Here is a 17,023-nt window from a genome sequence, read left to right as displayed (position 1 = left end):
TTTCAACTAATTTCAGTTTTGTTGTTTCTCTTACCTAGTTGTTTGCTAGATGTTATCTTTGATGTGCTTGTTAATTTTATTTCTTTTCGATGTAAAGGGGTTTAGGCCCCTTTCAAAACCCGACCTTTACCCTTAATCAAAAAAAACAAATAAGAAGTAATAGAAAAATTTATATGTTTTACAAACTTACAGACTATTTGAGTTGACTAATTTTCAAGTTTGTAAATTTTGAGTTACCTTGAGGATCTCATCCATGCTCTTGCAAGCATTTCATAAAAATAGTCTTAACAACTCTATTCCCTTCGGCCTTCTTTGAATATGGAGAGTCCTAACACCTAGTGCTCACAAGTATATGCTTTATACACATTAAAGAGGCTACAATTAAGTTAATAAAACTGGTGGTGAATGATGTTTAGCATCCAAAGGGATTGTAGTTATATTTGGTGACATTTCTTGCATTTTCAACCATGGTTTTCAGCCCTCAAAGTTTGCTTGTGTAATAAAATAGAAGATCAATGCAATGGGCAACAAAGGATCCCCAAAAAAGTAGGGTGCCTCTCCTCAAGAAGTTTCTTTGATTGCTATCAATGATTTTGCATTGTCAGTCATAGCTTGGATGACATTCTTGACACCCACTACCATGACCACCTCCTTCAACTTATTGCACAAAGAAACATTTTTCACTTAATGGGAGGCATTAATTGACTTCATAGATGTCACCTGTCCACTTGAAGCCCCCAGGAAGTTCATGATATGTGGTCTGTACCAACTATACACTTAGACAAAATGCTACAACTGATTTTGTGCTAAATTCACTTTTGAATTTTTACTATTAATTGACGTGAGCTCCTCACTATATGGAATGGTATGTTGCTATAATATCAAAACATTATGTTTGCCATCCTCGCCTCATGATGCTTCTTTTGGTTAGATGCAGTACCTTCAAGCAAAGGTTGCACATTAGGTGTACTATGAAAAACAAAAAACACTTGTCAATGTAACCAACTATAATTTGTGGAGTGGGTGAGCATCAAATCCTTGTGCCAAGACAAGAAACTATAGTTCATGATATGTGGTTTGTGCCAACTATACACTTGAGACAAAATGCTACAACCAATTTTGTGCTAAATTCACTTTTTTATTTTTACTATTAATTTATGTGAGCTCCTCACTACATGGAATGGTATTTTGCTATAATATCAAAAATATTTTGTTTGCCATCCTTGCCTCATGATGCTTCTGGTTAGATGCATTACCTTCAAGCAAAGGTTGCACATTAGGGGTACTATGAAAAACAAAGATCACTTGTCAATGCGACCAACTATAGTTTGTGGAGTGGGTGAGCATTAAATCCTTGTGCCAAGACAAGAACCTATTATTATTTTGGAGGAGATTTCATCGCAGTTGCAATTACCTCAGGCGTCCTCTCCTTTTTTCTCCTTGACAGCAAGGTAAGCTCCTATCTTACGTATAACCTCAGGTTTCATTGAATTATACTGGCACATATTGGCCAGAGATTTGTGTAGTGTGATATTTGAGGTGATTAATGCTTTCTTTGATCCCCAACTCACAATAATTTCATACTACAATTCTTGCATTTGAACCCAATTTCCCATGTTTTCAAGTGGGGTTTTTGGACCTGCCACTACTATGGCTACTTATGGATGGATCTACAAAGTGGGAAACCCTAGCTAAAAGAAAAAAATATATCAATCTTCAACTTCATAAAATCCCAGCTCTGAAAGAAGAAAATTAAAGAAAAAGGGACAAAATGAAAGATTGAAACCCTAGAAGTGTTAGAACATAACTGAAAAGAGTGGAAGAACTAAATAAAAAACCAGAGTTACATACATTTCAAATCTGGTGATTAAATTTGTCAAATCGGTCAAAGATAACTTGAAACTAACATAAATCAAGTGAAAGACAATGTACTGAAGGTCAAGAAGTTAAGGGCACAAAAGCTGAAATCAGCATGGTAGACAATGTTACAGTGAGGATTTACAGTTATTTGTGAGAAAATAGGACCATGTTAGGCGGTTATTCACTGGAGGCTAACAGTTTGCAAGTATGCTAGGTGCTTGCAGAGTTTTTGAACTTAAGGTTTTAATACTTTTTTTGTATCTATTTACTTGTAGGTAAGTGAATGGAATAAATCTTTCTAGTAATAATCTTCACACATTTTTTCTCTAGAAAAAAAGCAAATATAAAACTCATGTAGTTGCAAGCTCAATAAGGAAGCATCAAAGCACATGTTTGACTGGAGTGTGTTGAACCCTTGCATTCCATCTATTTAGTGAAGTAAGGCAACCTTACCTGTATTTTTTTCTATCTAGCAATTGAATCAACAGAAGGTGCAAACTTTCAGAGGACATGAACAAATTTCTATTTCAGGATATTCTATACTGCAAATGTGATAATGATTTTACATGTAGGCTTACTGTCTCTCGCATCAAATATTGTTTTTTGTGTTTTTTTAATTTTTAGCATTGACTTTCTATATTTTTCTATATTTCAATTTAATTATAAATGAACTTTATGATTATGCTATCCTTAACATGACCTTAAAGATCCACATACATATGTCCCAGCAATGTCAGCTGTTGGATACAATGGATTGCGCCTCTGGTATCATGGTAACTGCGCAGACTTACAGTGTATACATTGGTAGTTTGTTGTGTATCCGTTGGAATTAATACTGATCTCCTTCCTTTTGGACAAAATATTTTTAATAATATAGGGAATTTGGGCACACTATTGTTAGTCTTTCTTAATTATTTCAGTAATGTGTTTTACATTTTATTATATTATACAGAAGGTTATATTTCAGCAAAAGACCTCATTATGAGCATTGAGAAAGCAAGAAACGATCTTCATTTTCAGGTGCATGCTGAGATGTTATGTTAGTTTATCCAAGGTTTTCTTTGTGCTGAGCAACTTTTCATTTTTACTGAATCCCTTAATGCTTTTTTGAGATAAAATTTTGTGTTATTTGTTTGCTTTTTCTATAACCAAGCCACCTCACCCTGTTCCATTTTGTGGTGATGGACAGGAAGCGGCTGTTGCCAACATGATTGCTGCAGCAATTGCATCAAGCAGACAGGAACCTGTAAGCAGTATTCCTTCTTTAAATACAGCCCCACCAGTGCATGAAGAGATTACAGGTAGTACTGATCCATCACCTTCTTTGGGATCTATACCTCTCAATCAATCATCTAGAACTGAAGAAACTGAACAGATTGTGGTTGCCTCTAGAGCTGATGAGCAGGAGGTATGTTGTGGTAGCAAGTGCAGCTTGTCAATATGCTTCTCATATATTTTAATTTCTCCTTATGCTTATCTTTGATGTTTTATGAGAATAATTCTTGGTGGTTGGCAGAATGTAGCATCTGCTAGTACTATTCCTGTGCCAGATATGCTTAGCAGACCCACGGACACATTTGTTTCTGAGTGTTGTAGTACTGGGAGCTCTGCTCTGTCTTCCTCTTTAAGCAATGAAACATCTGAAAATTCATCACCTGATCCTATGCACAAAGAGGTGGAAGCTGAAAAATCTGTAGATGTGCAAGCATACGTTATAGGGAATATCAATTCCCAGACTGGAGATAAGGATAAGTCTAGATGTAGTAATGACAATGACGGCAAAAAGATTGAATCTTATGATCAATCATGTGAAGAACAAACAATAAATGCCATGAGTTCAGACCTTGGTGGATCAACTTTAGAAATACTTCCTGAGATAGAAACCGACATTCAAGAAGGCAGTCCTGTTATGGATGATCAGTCTGCAACGAAATTACCAATCAGAGATTTGAGTTCCATTCATTTACAAATTCGTTTGCTAAATGGTTCAAGTCTTCAAGCAAAATTTGCAGCTACAGAAACTTTGACAAGAGTGAAACATTATATCAAGGAGAATAGGACAGATGGAAACAGTGCCTTCTCTCTGGCCATCCCATATCCAAGGAAAGTTTTCAGTGAAGAAGGTAGTTTCAGTCTAATCTTTCCTAGGTTAGCGTGTCTGTTTGAATGAGTTGTCAAAATTTTACTATTTAGTTGTGAGGTTAATATCCATTCCTCAAAATTTTAGTTCTGTGTTTTTATCTCATTACCCAGAGGCTTTTGAAATTATTATTATTGCAAAATATTTTTTTCAGTAGATGCACATGTTCAGTTCCCTTGTTATATAATTCTTGTAGTTATTTATTCTTTGTATCAGTGATAGCAGGTAATCTGTGTGCTTCTTCTAGTTTTTAGGATAAATACATCATTTTGTTATACTTTTATATAATAATTATCTTATATGCAAGCTTGATAAATGATTCAACTATTTGTGGCATAAGGTTTATTAGGATAATACAATATATATATGGTTTGGGTTTTTGTGCAGGACACAAATATAATACTTGTTGTTTGTCTTATACATGTTATGGGTAGACTATTTGCAATCTAAACTATGCTATGCTCCTGAAAACAAATGGCATGGAAAATGGGAAAACATTAATATTGATTCTTGAAGGATAATTTGGATCAAAGAAACTACAAACTTAACCTTTCCTTGAAACTAAGAAAGTCTGAATCAGAACTGTTTTAAAAAAAGTTTAAAGCCTCTCTCATGTACAAGTTCTAATCTATTGACCACAGTGCTTGCACATTGCAATTAACATTCATTATACATATAGCCTGCTATTTATCAGTTATAACATGCGTGGTTCATATGTAATCAACCTGTTGGCCTGTGCTCAAATTCTTGATTAAGTCTGGTGCTTATATTTGCTGTAGTATCATTTGAGTCACTTAAACATATCTTACTAGTCATATTTGTTGTGTTAGTTCAATGCAAGTCCTTTGCTCCTGTTATCCTTCAATTATGGTGATGTTTGATGAGTTGTTCTAACTTCTGCTGCCCCTGCCCCCATTCCATTGCTATGCAATGTCTTACCTTGTGTTGTGGCACCTCCCTAGTGCCTTGTTATATTTCCTTGTCATTTGTTCCTTCCTACAATTGGCACTGCATATGTTCTTCATGTTGATTATTTCTACCGCACAAGTTTTATACTCCATTTACTCATCTCCATTATCTTTGCTGCGGTAAAGCCTTCTTTGTGAAGTAGCTTACTTGAGCCCATGGTGGTCAGCTTTGTTACCCTGAGCCTGTCTAAGAATTGCAGTGGCATTCCTTTGGCTGTCTTGATTATTTTATTAGACATATGGGTAGAGATGGAATAATTAAAAACAAATCAATACCGTCTTCCTCATTATTTTTCAACACTCAATACATGGCTAATATATAGCCACTTACATAGCCAAACAACCTCCTATTTAATAGGGAGGTGTTATAACAAATTTCCCGGAATACCATTCACAGGTATAACACATTAACCACTAACTATTGTGATATATTGTTATTCCAACAATATATACAACTAACCATCCAAACATATATTAGTGAGTTGTTTATTAACAACATCACTATTACAATAGTAATTACCCTTCTACATTAACACCTGAAATATAATATAAACATTAATTTTCCTAACATTCCCCCCCTTAATGTTTACATGGTAGAAAAACATTCACACACTCTTCTGCAGTATGCTCATCCTTGTGGCATGTCCAACTATGTGACTCGTGACCTTGATCCAAAAGAAAGGCTCTCTCCTCCCATGGTTTCAAACAGGCTTACCACAAACCTTGACATGAACAGGAACTTCCACTCGTCTGTTCACCTCGTGTGGTTTTCTAGATCCTCCCACAAACCCTTTCAAGATCCATGAACTGACTTACTCTGGTGCTTTTGTTTGCCACTATGCTTGCACATCAGGGAAGTTACATAGAAATCACCATGCATATCACAAATGGGAATGGAACATTAGTTATTATTCGCCCCCACAATGTGAAATTCCACTTATTCACACAAGCAAGAACACTAAAAAACAAAACATATCATGTTGCATACTAGAAAATAAAGTGCCACCGAAGCTGATTAGCGGCCCCATCGTTGGTGACTGACGAGAGGTCGCCAAAATTCCTCCAGCCTTCTGTGCCTCCATCCTCCAATAAGTTTGCTACATACTTAACAAATTTGACTCTTGAAGCTCATTTCATTAGTCATGAGGAAAGAATTTATCGCTCCCCCTTGATGTCTACTTCTCACAAGGAGTGTCGGGTACCACCGATCATGCACTCCAATTACAACTCTGAGAAATTTTATTTCTATTATTCTTCAACACATTTTGAATTTTGAGAAACATATATTTGATGTCACTAAACTGACAATAAGGTATAATCCAACCTATCACTATAAAACTAAACAAAACTTCAAACTAGTATTAATCTACAATTATAAATTCTTAAAAGTTAAAACTATTCTAAATGACTGACTCAGGAGCTGCAAATCTAAAATCACATGTTTATGATACCTCCAGTTCTTTTTCAGAAGCATTCATCAACTAGTAGGTCTGATTAGAAAACTCTTGGGATAGCAACAATAACAAAAGACAATGAGGCCCAAATTTGAGTGTCAAAAAGTTTTCAAGTGCAGTGATACATCAAAGACTCTTCTACCTCTGCTGTAGCTCCCTTGTGCATGTGATGGATGAATAAGATTTGTGTGCCTAATCACTCAAAAGGCAGGAACGTGTGTCCAGAGCTTTCTTAATGCATAGTTTGGTGTCAAAACAATGTTCAAACTGCTAAAAAAAGGAAAGTTAGTCTGATTCCCAATCTCCAAGTTAATATTAATAGTAGATCATAGAGAAAATGCTCTCACTGGATGTAGCGATAGACTTCTCAGCTCTCTCAAGGCATTCAAATTTCATCCAAACTGCCCAGAATAGATAAACACAACAAATTTCTAAAACTAACACAGACCACTCATGCAAACAACCAAAAAAGATGGCGATCTTCAACTCAGAATTTCCAGCAATGTCAAACCTTTTTTCTGAGTGACTCAATTATAATCACCAAAAATCCTGAAATATAAGTCCACGATCCATAGAGATCTGCTTGAGGAATCAGGTCCTTTTGATCATAGCACTGTCAACCAACAATAAATAGGCTTGCACAAAACAATTGATGCCCAATCTATCTGCAATGATCCACAATAGGAGAGCACACGGTAAGGAATTGATGAAATAATCTTCACAATAATACCCCCTTAAATTGCTGCAAAATACGGGTCAAAATCTCAGCTCCTATAATGATAGAAACCGCCGGTCACCAATAAAGCAAGCTTCACGCTCCAAATATTTCCACTCTAGATTCTTGCAACTCGTGTCACTTCGAGGTGGGCATTGGAATTTAGATATCTCCACGCAGCGACAGTGATGACTTATCCCGCATCAAAAATGGGCTCTCTACACAGTGATCAATGCAAACCATAATCCAAATAAAACACGACCAGTGCATAGGGAGATCCCTGGTTACAAATAAAACGTCTTGCCAATGAAACCTTCGATATGGTAAATGAAAGACGCCAGACAAAAATAAGGAGGAATGCTACCACCGATCCAATTCCCCATGAGGGAACTTGAAGAATTTGCTCATGATAATGGAAAATAACTCAGCTTGGGCAATTTTATTTTTCTATTATCCCTATTATGGTGTTGGCTCTGATACCATATTAGACATATGGGTGGAGATGGAATAATTAAAAACAAATCAATACCGTCTTCCTCATTATTTTTTAACACTCAATACATGGCTAATATATAGCCACTTACATAGCCAAACAACCTCCTATTTAATAGGGAGGTGTTATAACAAATATCCCGGAATACCATTCACGTAACCACTAACTATTGTGATATATTGTTATTCCAACAATATATATGACTAACCATCCAAACATATATTAGTGAGTTGTTTATTAACAACATCACTATTACAATAGTAATCACCCTTCTACATTAACACCTAAAATATAATATAAACATTAATTTTCCTAACATATTTGTCACAAATTTGGCAGTTAGACCTGCCCAATCTGTATGTGGAATTGTGATGGTTGTATTCAGATCATGTGAATGTGCCACATTCTTGTTTGCTTGATTCCATGCTACACCAACATGATGTCAGATGATGTGTTTGCCAGGTTGTGGTGAAGTTTATCCTTCTTGGCAATTGTCTCTCTTTGCGGTTGCTGCAATTATCACAAATCTTCTTATGGTGATGTGCCTCTCCCGTGGTGGAAGTGTCATGACTGCATGAGTACTCCTTTGCATTTGCAGTATTTTCTTTCCTTGTAGTAGTCATCCTTTGATTGGTGGTTCTCATAGAAGCATGATGGTTGGTATGGTGCCTAATCTCTTGTCTTCTAACTATAGGTGTTATCCTTATCATGTGTGCTCTTGTGGTGAGTTCCTATTAGCGGCGTGTTGTGTGATGGCTTTCATGGTGACTTATGTTTTCATCTGTCCATGGCCTTTACATTTCTTTATCCTTATTTGGATGCAAGTTATTCTTCACATGTTGTTGGCCATCTGATTTGCCTTGCTTCCAAGTGGATGGCTTATATTCAAATGAAGTTTGGAAGTATTTCCGACCTGCAAGACAATGAGACATTGTTCATTTCTCTCCTACTGTGACCTTATACCATGGTTCGTGGATAATTTTTGAATGTGTAGCTCCTATGGTCGAATCTACTAGTGGTTGGGGGTCACTTCACCATTTATTGGCTCATATCTGTTCCCCCAGTGACTATTGTGTAGATATGCTATGGTAGGATATGATTTAAAGTTTCTTCTCAAGCCTTGTGTAGGTCATGGTGGACCTTCTTGTTATCAAAGCGTTCTTCCTTGACCTAAGAATGAGTTTAATGCTGGATCTAATTGGTGGGTGAACCCATTGTGGTTTCTTATGCTGTTTCATGGTTTTTACATGCCGTTGGATGTCCTGGTTCTCATGTTCTTGGATCTCATGTGATCCTGAAAGGAAGTCTTTCCCCTTGAGGTGTTGGCCATGATTTGACAAAGAATTAAATCTACCTTCCAGATTTGAGTTAGTTGACTGCTATATGTTTGCTACTCATAGAGGGAATATGGTTGGTTGTTGGCATGGTTGCAGAATAAAGAAGAGAAAAGAAAGTGCATATGTTAGTCTCGTATGCCCTGTAATAGGTTGAGCATTTTTAATTGATTGTATATGTCGGTTTTTTATTATTTGAGTGTTTCATTGCCATTGTATTCCATTGAGGAATGAGTATAACATGCAGTTTGTAACCGCCTGAATGTCTCCATGAACAGTTTGTATGTTTTTGATGATCAGTTCAATCTTATTTATTGATTTTGCCTATTTGATTGTTTTCTTTAACTGGTTGGTCAATGAGAAGGATGTAAAAGTCCTTGCAAACATTTTTTTGAGGCATCCTATTAAAGTTACATAGAAGTGTATGAGCATATTAATCGATTGTTATGCTCTTTTGGTTTTCTTGCAATCTGTATGTGTAGAGCCTAGCTTAATTATACAGTTTTTAAATACAATCCTCATTGCCATCTCTATTAGGTGTCATTTCATGGTTTATCTTGGTAGTGTTCCTTGAGTTTTGAAATCTTGACTTTTCTGCCCATATAGGATAAAGACACCCATCTAGAAATTTGTTTCAACCTGTTGTCATCCCACCACATTTATAAGAACAACAAAACAACTACTAGTAACATTACTGGAGTTAGTTTATCAACGACAATGCATGATTTTATTGCCTTGATGCCACAAGATGTTCATGTTCCACAAATATTATTCACAATGAGATATGCTTTGCTTTTACTGCTGCGCCCATGTATGAAGTGAAATATTGCACAAAACAATCTTAAGGGTTTAAGAAGGCATTTTAGTCTCTACATGGTTAGCAGATCTGCTTATAGAATGTAAAAGTTTTGTTTATAGATGAACCGGCATATAGGTGCTTAGTGACAGTCAAATAGGAGTTTCTTATGCATTGGGTATGGTTTGTTTCAAGGCTACTTTGACATTTGTTTTAGGCATCATAAGAGAATACATCAGGGGGCACCCCCCTTTGTCTAGTAGAACCTAAAGTAGGAGTCACACATCCTTAAATTCTAATCTAAGAACTGAAGAAGCAATTATAAATTCTAATCTAACTAGGAAGCAATAACAAAATGTTATTGTTTCTAGGCATTTTTTGATTATCCAATTACTACTTCTAAGCTATTGTGTAAAATAAAAAGCTTAAATGAAACTTTAAACATGTAAATTTATCTGAAACTTTTGTGAATTTTCTTTGGAGCTGTTATGCACTGTGTTCTCAGAGGATTCAACTTGATTTGTTGTTTCCACTCTTCTTCCAGCATTGAGGAACTTCTATTGATGGAAAGGGAAGATCTAAGATTGGAAATTGCTTGGCAGGGAATAAAGCTTTAAAGCTTTGTGGTGTTGCACAGGAAGGGCAGAGCTTTATTATGGAAGATTTGGGAACTGGATTTGCAAAAAGACTGATAGGCTTATACTTCTAAAAGTAGTCCTGTTCTTAGGGGAATGAATTTAGAACTTATAGCGAAGTGATGTGTAGGCAGCCTAATACTTTCTACTCTACTTCACAGGTGCAAGAATGCATGCATATCTTCTTCGCAATATATCTCTATTCTGTATTGTCTTTGTAATTGATGGAGGAGGGATATTTATATAGGAGAGTGAACTCACATTAAGAGGGGAAATGACAATCAGTTAGGAGGAGAGGATCATCAGTCAGTAGGGGTAGATGATGCCATCAAGACTCAAAAGGACTGTCAATCAGAGGCAAAACTGTAAGAGAAACTGCCATAACTAAATTAATCAATTACCAACCAAAGATGACAGGGTTGCCTCTCTTGTAAGGTGGGTCCCTTGTTTTACCAAGGTAAGTTGCTCAGGTGACCCAATAGGATAACATTTGTGACCTTGCAGTTGAAGGCACTAAAGTCAATTTCAGAAGAGGGAGATGACACACAAGCTGACTTGCAAGGATGGAAAACACATGGGAAGAGGTTCTGAAGACATTAAGAGGACTTCCATCAAGACAGAAAAAGTGATGAGGAAAAATAAGCATACCACACAGGTCGTTAGCTAGACCGCCAAATCATCATTGGACTTATTATATTGACCCATACAATTTTGGGTGCTTATAATAACTACAGAGGGCTATGTGAGTGAGGAAATGGTGTTAGAGCATATGTGTCATATGTAAGGACATGGTGGTTGTCTTCCAACAAAGATAGTGTTGGATAGAAGGTGTAGGAATGTTTTCCACTGTGTAGGAAATGAGCAGATGGAATTTTGAGAGTGCACATCTTCTAGTGTAAATGTTGGGCAGAGGTTAAGTGTAGGTTTTTGAGAAAAAAAGTTGCGATTGAGTGTGAGAGCATCTGGGTCATTGTTATAGTGAGTCAAGTGTGTGAATTTTGTGGGCTGTATGTGTAAGAAAATGTCTTCAGGAAGGAAGACTAGAGCAGTCTTTGGAAATGCTATGAGATTTACTTATATAAAGAAAAGAGAAAGAGCTAAAATTGTGGTACAACCCAACCTGGAGATATTGTTCCAAACTTGCATTTTTTTTCTGATTTATAAGTTGTTGGCATTCTGTCAAACAGTTTGTGTAGGGAAAACTTGAATGTATTTCACAATGGTTGTTCAAAGCATTACTAGATATTACAAACTATATTTTTCAATGACATGTTGCTAATATTGTTCAGTAATGTGCTACTATTCAGGCATTCACCCATTGAAATTTAAGATCATTGATTGCAATATCAAAGTGTTAGTTTTAATGGTCAGATTAACAATTAGTGAGCAGAAAACAAAAATGCACAGTAAGAATACACAACACAACTATACCCTGGGAAAACCTCCCTCTTGGAGGAAAAACCCAGCAACAAAGAATCTCAGATCTGATTAGAATAAGGTAGATGATTAATTACAATTTTGCCCATCCAGGGCAAGAGCAAACAGACTTATCTGATTCTGTTCTGAACTTGAATTGATCTTCAATCACCAGTAGGGCAGGTTCTAGGGCAAGTTAAATGATGTAGCTAACTTTGCTCAGTAGATATGAGGTCTGCTGTGCCTTATATCAAGTTCGCTGCCCTCAGATGATGATGTCTGGTCACTAAATGCTGGTCGCTGTTCTTCTTGGAGTGTTCGCTGATGATCAAGACCAGTTCACTGATGTCCGAGACTAATTCGCTGACCTCTATAACAAATTCGCTGATCTTCCAGGAACTCGCAGAATCAGAGATGAATTTTCCTTACAACTTGTATATCTTTGTGACTACAAGTCACCTTCCTTTATATGGGATCATACACAAAGATTGGCCACATATAATTTTGCCCCAAGTTACAATAATACAAAATAGATATTCACACATTATAACTTAGGTCTTGCCTTAAGCAAGTTGCATCAAATAGGTCATGCCCTATTACAATTACATGAGTGCTACGCCCAAATAGGACCTGACCAATATAGGAAATAATCGCTGAGATATACAAATATCAAGGCCAACAAGCCAATTGATATTTGTGTAGTAGGTCGGCCCCCAGAAGGGATCCGACCTAGCTACAAAAATCAACACTCCCTCTTAGCTAGGGAAGATTCCTTCTGAATAACCAAGTCACATAGTGACTACCACCATGGCTACTCCCATGGATGAAAACATAAGTGCTTATTGTCATCACAACATGACGTTCACCATAGCTACTCCCAGAGGGTGAACAAACTCATCATGGAATTTCTTCTATGATACCCACCATACCTACTCGCAGAGGGTGGGTCCACCATGCCTACTCACAGAGAGTGGAATGAGGGCTCTCACTTCAACCTTCTCTCGAAAGATTGCCTTAACCAAGGGCTTTCACCTATATCTTCTCCCGGAAGATTGCCTTAACCAAGGGCTTTCACCTCAATCTTCCCCAGAAGATTGCCTTAACCAAGGATATGGCTTCCTCTAAAGCTCCTTCTGACATTTTCTTCTTTTTAGAAAAGGAAGTCTTCATTTGACTTCTGTTCCTTCTGAGGAGTTCCTGTGACAACTTCTGTAGAGGAAACAAGAGAAGTCCCGATTTTGCAATCTCGAGCAAAATGACCAAACTTATTACAATTAAAGCACTGGATGTGAGATAAATCCTTCTTCCTTTTTGCTTTAGGAGCAGAATCAGAACCTCTGTCTCTATGGGGCAGACCTGCAGGCTCTCATCTCAAGTGGACTTGAGATTTCTTCTTCCGGGGAGTATGGTGTAGGAGCACCCCTTCAAGTTGATAAATCAGGCTCAGAGGAGGAAGGATAAGGCATCAAACATGTCTTTAGGATGTTTTACATATGTTTCAATCATGCATTGTGTGTTTGTAATAAAAGACCCCATCTTGTGAGCCAAACTCCTATTTTGGCATCTTGGTAAGCCAATTAGGACTTTTGGACTTTGGCATCTTGTGTTTGTAAAATACCTAAAGGTACCTTATCCTCTCTTGAACAAAGTTTCTCGATTGCTGAAGATCTCGCCGAAGGATCAGTCGGAGTAACTCCAAGGTTCTGATATGTAGGCTGTCTACCTATGGATAAGCTCTTTGTGGTACAATGTGATTTTGCTGGAATCACAAGGGGACTTACTTTCAACGACCTGAACGTCTAATTTGCTTTGGATATTACTGGAACGTGGAATTTCACCGGCCCTTGATTTTAAAAAAAGGAAAAAGGATAAGGGTTGGAACGAGATCTATTTCTAACACTAAGAACTTAAGAGCAATGAATGACCTTTGATGAAATTCTAACTAAGTCTTGCTTTGACATCCTAGGATCATCTCCACAAGATTAGTGCGATCTTCTGAGGAAAGCTTTATGATGTTAAGATCACCTCTACAAGCATAGACACCATCGAGTTGATGCATATCAATGAAGAAGCGATAATTGAAGTTAAGCTTAAGTTGAATGATTCTAGTTGACTACGCAAGGCAAGTTTGCAATCAACAAACCACTAATAGTATGGATATACAAATTTCACCATTGATCATACAAATTTCTTCCATTCATCTAATAACATGAAATCAAATTTGAGAAGTATAGAGACCATGCAAATTGTTGAATCGACCCATAGAATTCACCATTTCTTCAATGAAGTTTACAAGTCTTTTGCAACAATATCTTGGCAACAATCTTTGCCTTCTCTTTCTACTCTACTCTAACTATTTCCTACTCTCTGACTATTCACTATTAACTATTAACTTTTACAAATGAGGAGCCAGGGCTTTATATAGAGAACCCTTTACAAACAGACGACTCTGATTGTCTTAGAATCAATGGCTAGGATTACAAGATAGAAACCCTAATTAGGGTTTGTTACAACAAACTTCCTTAGCCAATTAGAAAATTAGACTCCAAGAGTGAGGACCAATAGGAAGCATGGGTAGGTACACCGAAGTTTGTGTTGCCTCCGATAGATTAGATACATTGAATCTGGTTCTGCTAAGGTGGACCAAACCTATGGGGATTTTCGCTCTGGACCCTTTGGAAGGGTCAGGAGCGAAATTCTCCTTCCAGGCTGATTTCCATCATTTTATTGCTTCAAACCTTCTCTCCAAGGCAAATATGCATCCAAGTCCCCCAAATCATTCCTTAGAAGCTCCAAGCTCGGTCAAGTTAAAGAGCAAAATAGAGAAAAAATGAATTTCACTCTGGACCCTTTGGAAGGGCCAGGAGCGAAATTCTTGTCTTGGTCAAAACTCCTTCACTCTTTCACATTCTATCACTTCAAAAGGCAAAGATTCGTCATTTATCCCCACCATGTCCAAGGAACAAGACTTTTAGTGCAAACAACAGGGAAAAAGGTCTCTTCTAAGAATTTCGCTCTGGACCCTTTGGAAGGGTCAGGAGCGAAATTCCTATTCTAGGCTCAATTCATCTTCAAACTGACTTGACTTTGCCTTGGACTTCATCCTAGATCCATTTCCTTCCATAACCTTGCAAACTTGCTCAACCATCCAATGCCTTACGTGAAATTTCGCTTTGGACCCTTTGGAAGGGTCAAGAGTGAAATCTGACATTTTAGCCTCTCCGTCAGGATTCACATATGGAATATAACATTTAAGTATAAGTTCCCGGAGTTATAATGCAAAATCTAGTTTTTGGAGGATTCTTCAATTTTCCAAACTTGGTCAAATTTCAGGATCAGGATGACATTCCAGACAGCCAAATTTCAGGACATTTGAGGATCAGGATGATATTCCAAACTTCATCACTCACCAATTTGACTTATCTCAGACCTTCAAAGATGATATTCACCCACCAAGCTTCATTGACCTCCTCAAACTCAAACAAGACACAATTAGCATCAAGAGCAAAACGTTGTCCCAAGGAAGACTTTCAAAGATGACCCTAACCCGGAGCATCCATTGACTCACCTTTAGCTAAAACAGAGCCTGCTATCTTAGTGATCCTTCTGGCAACACTCAACATGCAAAGGCTAATAGACAAAACCCTAAAAGACCTAGGAAACAAACCCTAGAAAGCAAAAAGTAGGTGTCCCCATTTGCAATGGGGCGATGTGTGAATACGTCACAACAGTACCTAAATGGATTAAGGTACAACATTCAAGAAGAAGTAAACCTCCTTTGCCCGGATACAGTTAGTAAATGCCATCAACTTGCCATCAAGGTGGAAGAGAAAAACAAACGGAGGCAAGAGGAGGACAACAAAGGAAGAGGAAGACAATAGAGGGGTGGAAGAAGTTTTTTCAGAGGTAAGGGAAATGGTTTTGGAAACCAAGGTGAAACCAATTAAGAAGGCACTAAAGGAGAGAGTAGTTCCAATAACAATGGAGGATACAATCAGAGGGGTAACTTCAGAGGAAGAAGACCACCATTTAGGGGAAGGTCTCAAGGTAGAGGTCCAATCAGATGTTATAACTGCAATCAAGAAGGGCACATGGCCAACAAATGTCCTGACAAGCCTACTAGTTCCATGGGGAAAAGGAGAAGTAATTTGGTTCTAGAAGCTGATTGCCAAAGTGTGGCAAGTGCAAATACATACCAAAGTATCAATACCCCTGATAGTTATGGCTACCCTGAAAGAGGTGAAGCTTTGATGATCAAAAGAGCAGTAACTACCATGAAGATGGTTGACAAAGAGCCCCCACAGAGAAAGTCTCTATTCAAGACCACTTGCAAAGCGGGTGGAAAGGTATGCAAGGTTCTAATAGATTCCGGTTCAACTGAAAACTTTGTGTCTCTAGAAATGGTGGAGAAGCTAAAATTGAGGAGATTACCTCACCCTTGCCCCTACAAGGTCTCATGGCTCACCAAGGTCAGCAAGCTGCTGTGGAAGAGCAGGGTTGGGTAGAATTCCAGATTGGAACCTATAAGGATAGATTGTTGTTTGACATTGCAAAGATTGATGCTTGCCATCTCCTATTTGGGAGCCAAGGGCAATTTGATTTGAAGGCACAACATGATGGTGCTAGGAACACATATTCCATCACCAAAGATGGTAAAGTGATTGAGTTGTTACCTTTGATGGAGAGTGAGGAGAAAACCAAACCAAAGGAGGCCAAGGTGTTGATGTTAGGAGGAAAGCAATTCATGAAGAACATAGCAGATGAAGGCATTGTTTCTTATGCCCTTATTCCTAGTCCAACAGTGACAAAGGTGGAGAGGTCTGAAGACAAGAAAGAAGACAGATTGAGGTTGGTTGACCTTGCAGTGCACCAACTACTAAACAAATACAAGGGTGTCATCTCTGATAGCATGCCAAGGTCACTACCTCCCATGAGGGATATAAACCATTGCATAGATCTTATACTTGGATCCACCTTGCCTAATAAAGCAGCATACAAGCTCACACCTGATCAAAATGTTGAGATGGCAAAACAGATTGAAGAATTGTTGGAGTCCGGACTGATTGGCAAAAGTTTGAGCCCATGTGCAGTCCCTGCAATCTTGGCACCCAAAAAGGAAGGTACTTGGAGGCTTTGCACCGACTCAAGGGCTATCAACAAAATTACTATCAGGTATAGATTTCCAATGCCTAGGATTGAGGATTTGTTAGAT

General features: G+C 37.7%; 1 protein-coding gene across 1 annotated transcript in view; it reads left to right on the top strand.

Annotated features, from left to right (window-relative positions):
* The window catches only part of LOC131060362 (plant UBX domain-containing protein 11), a 90,775-nt gene that overhangs the window by 53,505 nt on the left and 20,247 nt on the right, over positions 1-17,023 (top strand). The window contains exons 5-8 of the mRNA XM_057993543.2: positions 2,568-2,633; positions 2,813-2,880; positions 3,050-3,268; positions 3,377-3,983. Coding sequence (XP_057849526.2) covers positions 2,568-2,633; positions 2,813-2,880; positions 3,050-3,268; positions 3,377-3,983 — 960 coding nt within the window. The remainder of the gene's footprint in view (positions 1-2,567; positions 2,634-2,812; positions 2,881-3,049; positions 3,269-3,376; positions 3,984-17,023) is intronic.

The sequence above is a fragment of the Cryptomeria japonica genome, chromosome 4 (assembly GCF_030272615.1).
Source record: "Cryptomeria japonica chromosome 4, Sugi_1.0, whole genome shotgun sequence".
NCBI lineage: Eukaryota > Viridiplantae > Streptophyta > Pinopsida > Cupressales > Cupressaceae > Cryptomeria > Cryptomeria japonica.
The sequence above is the reverse complement of the archived record's forward strand: the minus strand, read 5'-3'. Positions and strand labels throughout refer to the sequence as shown.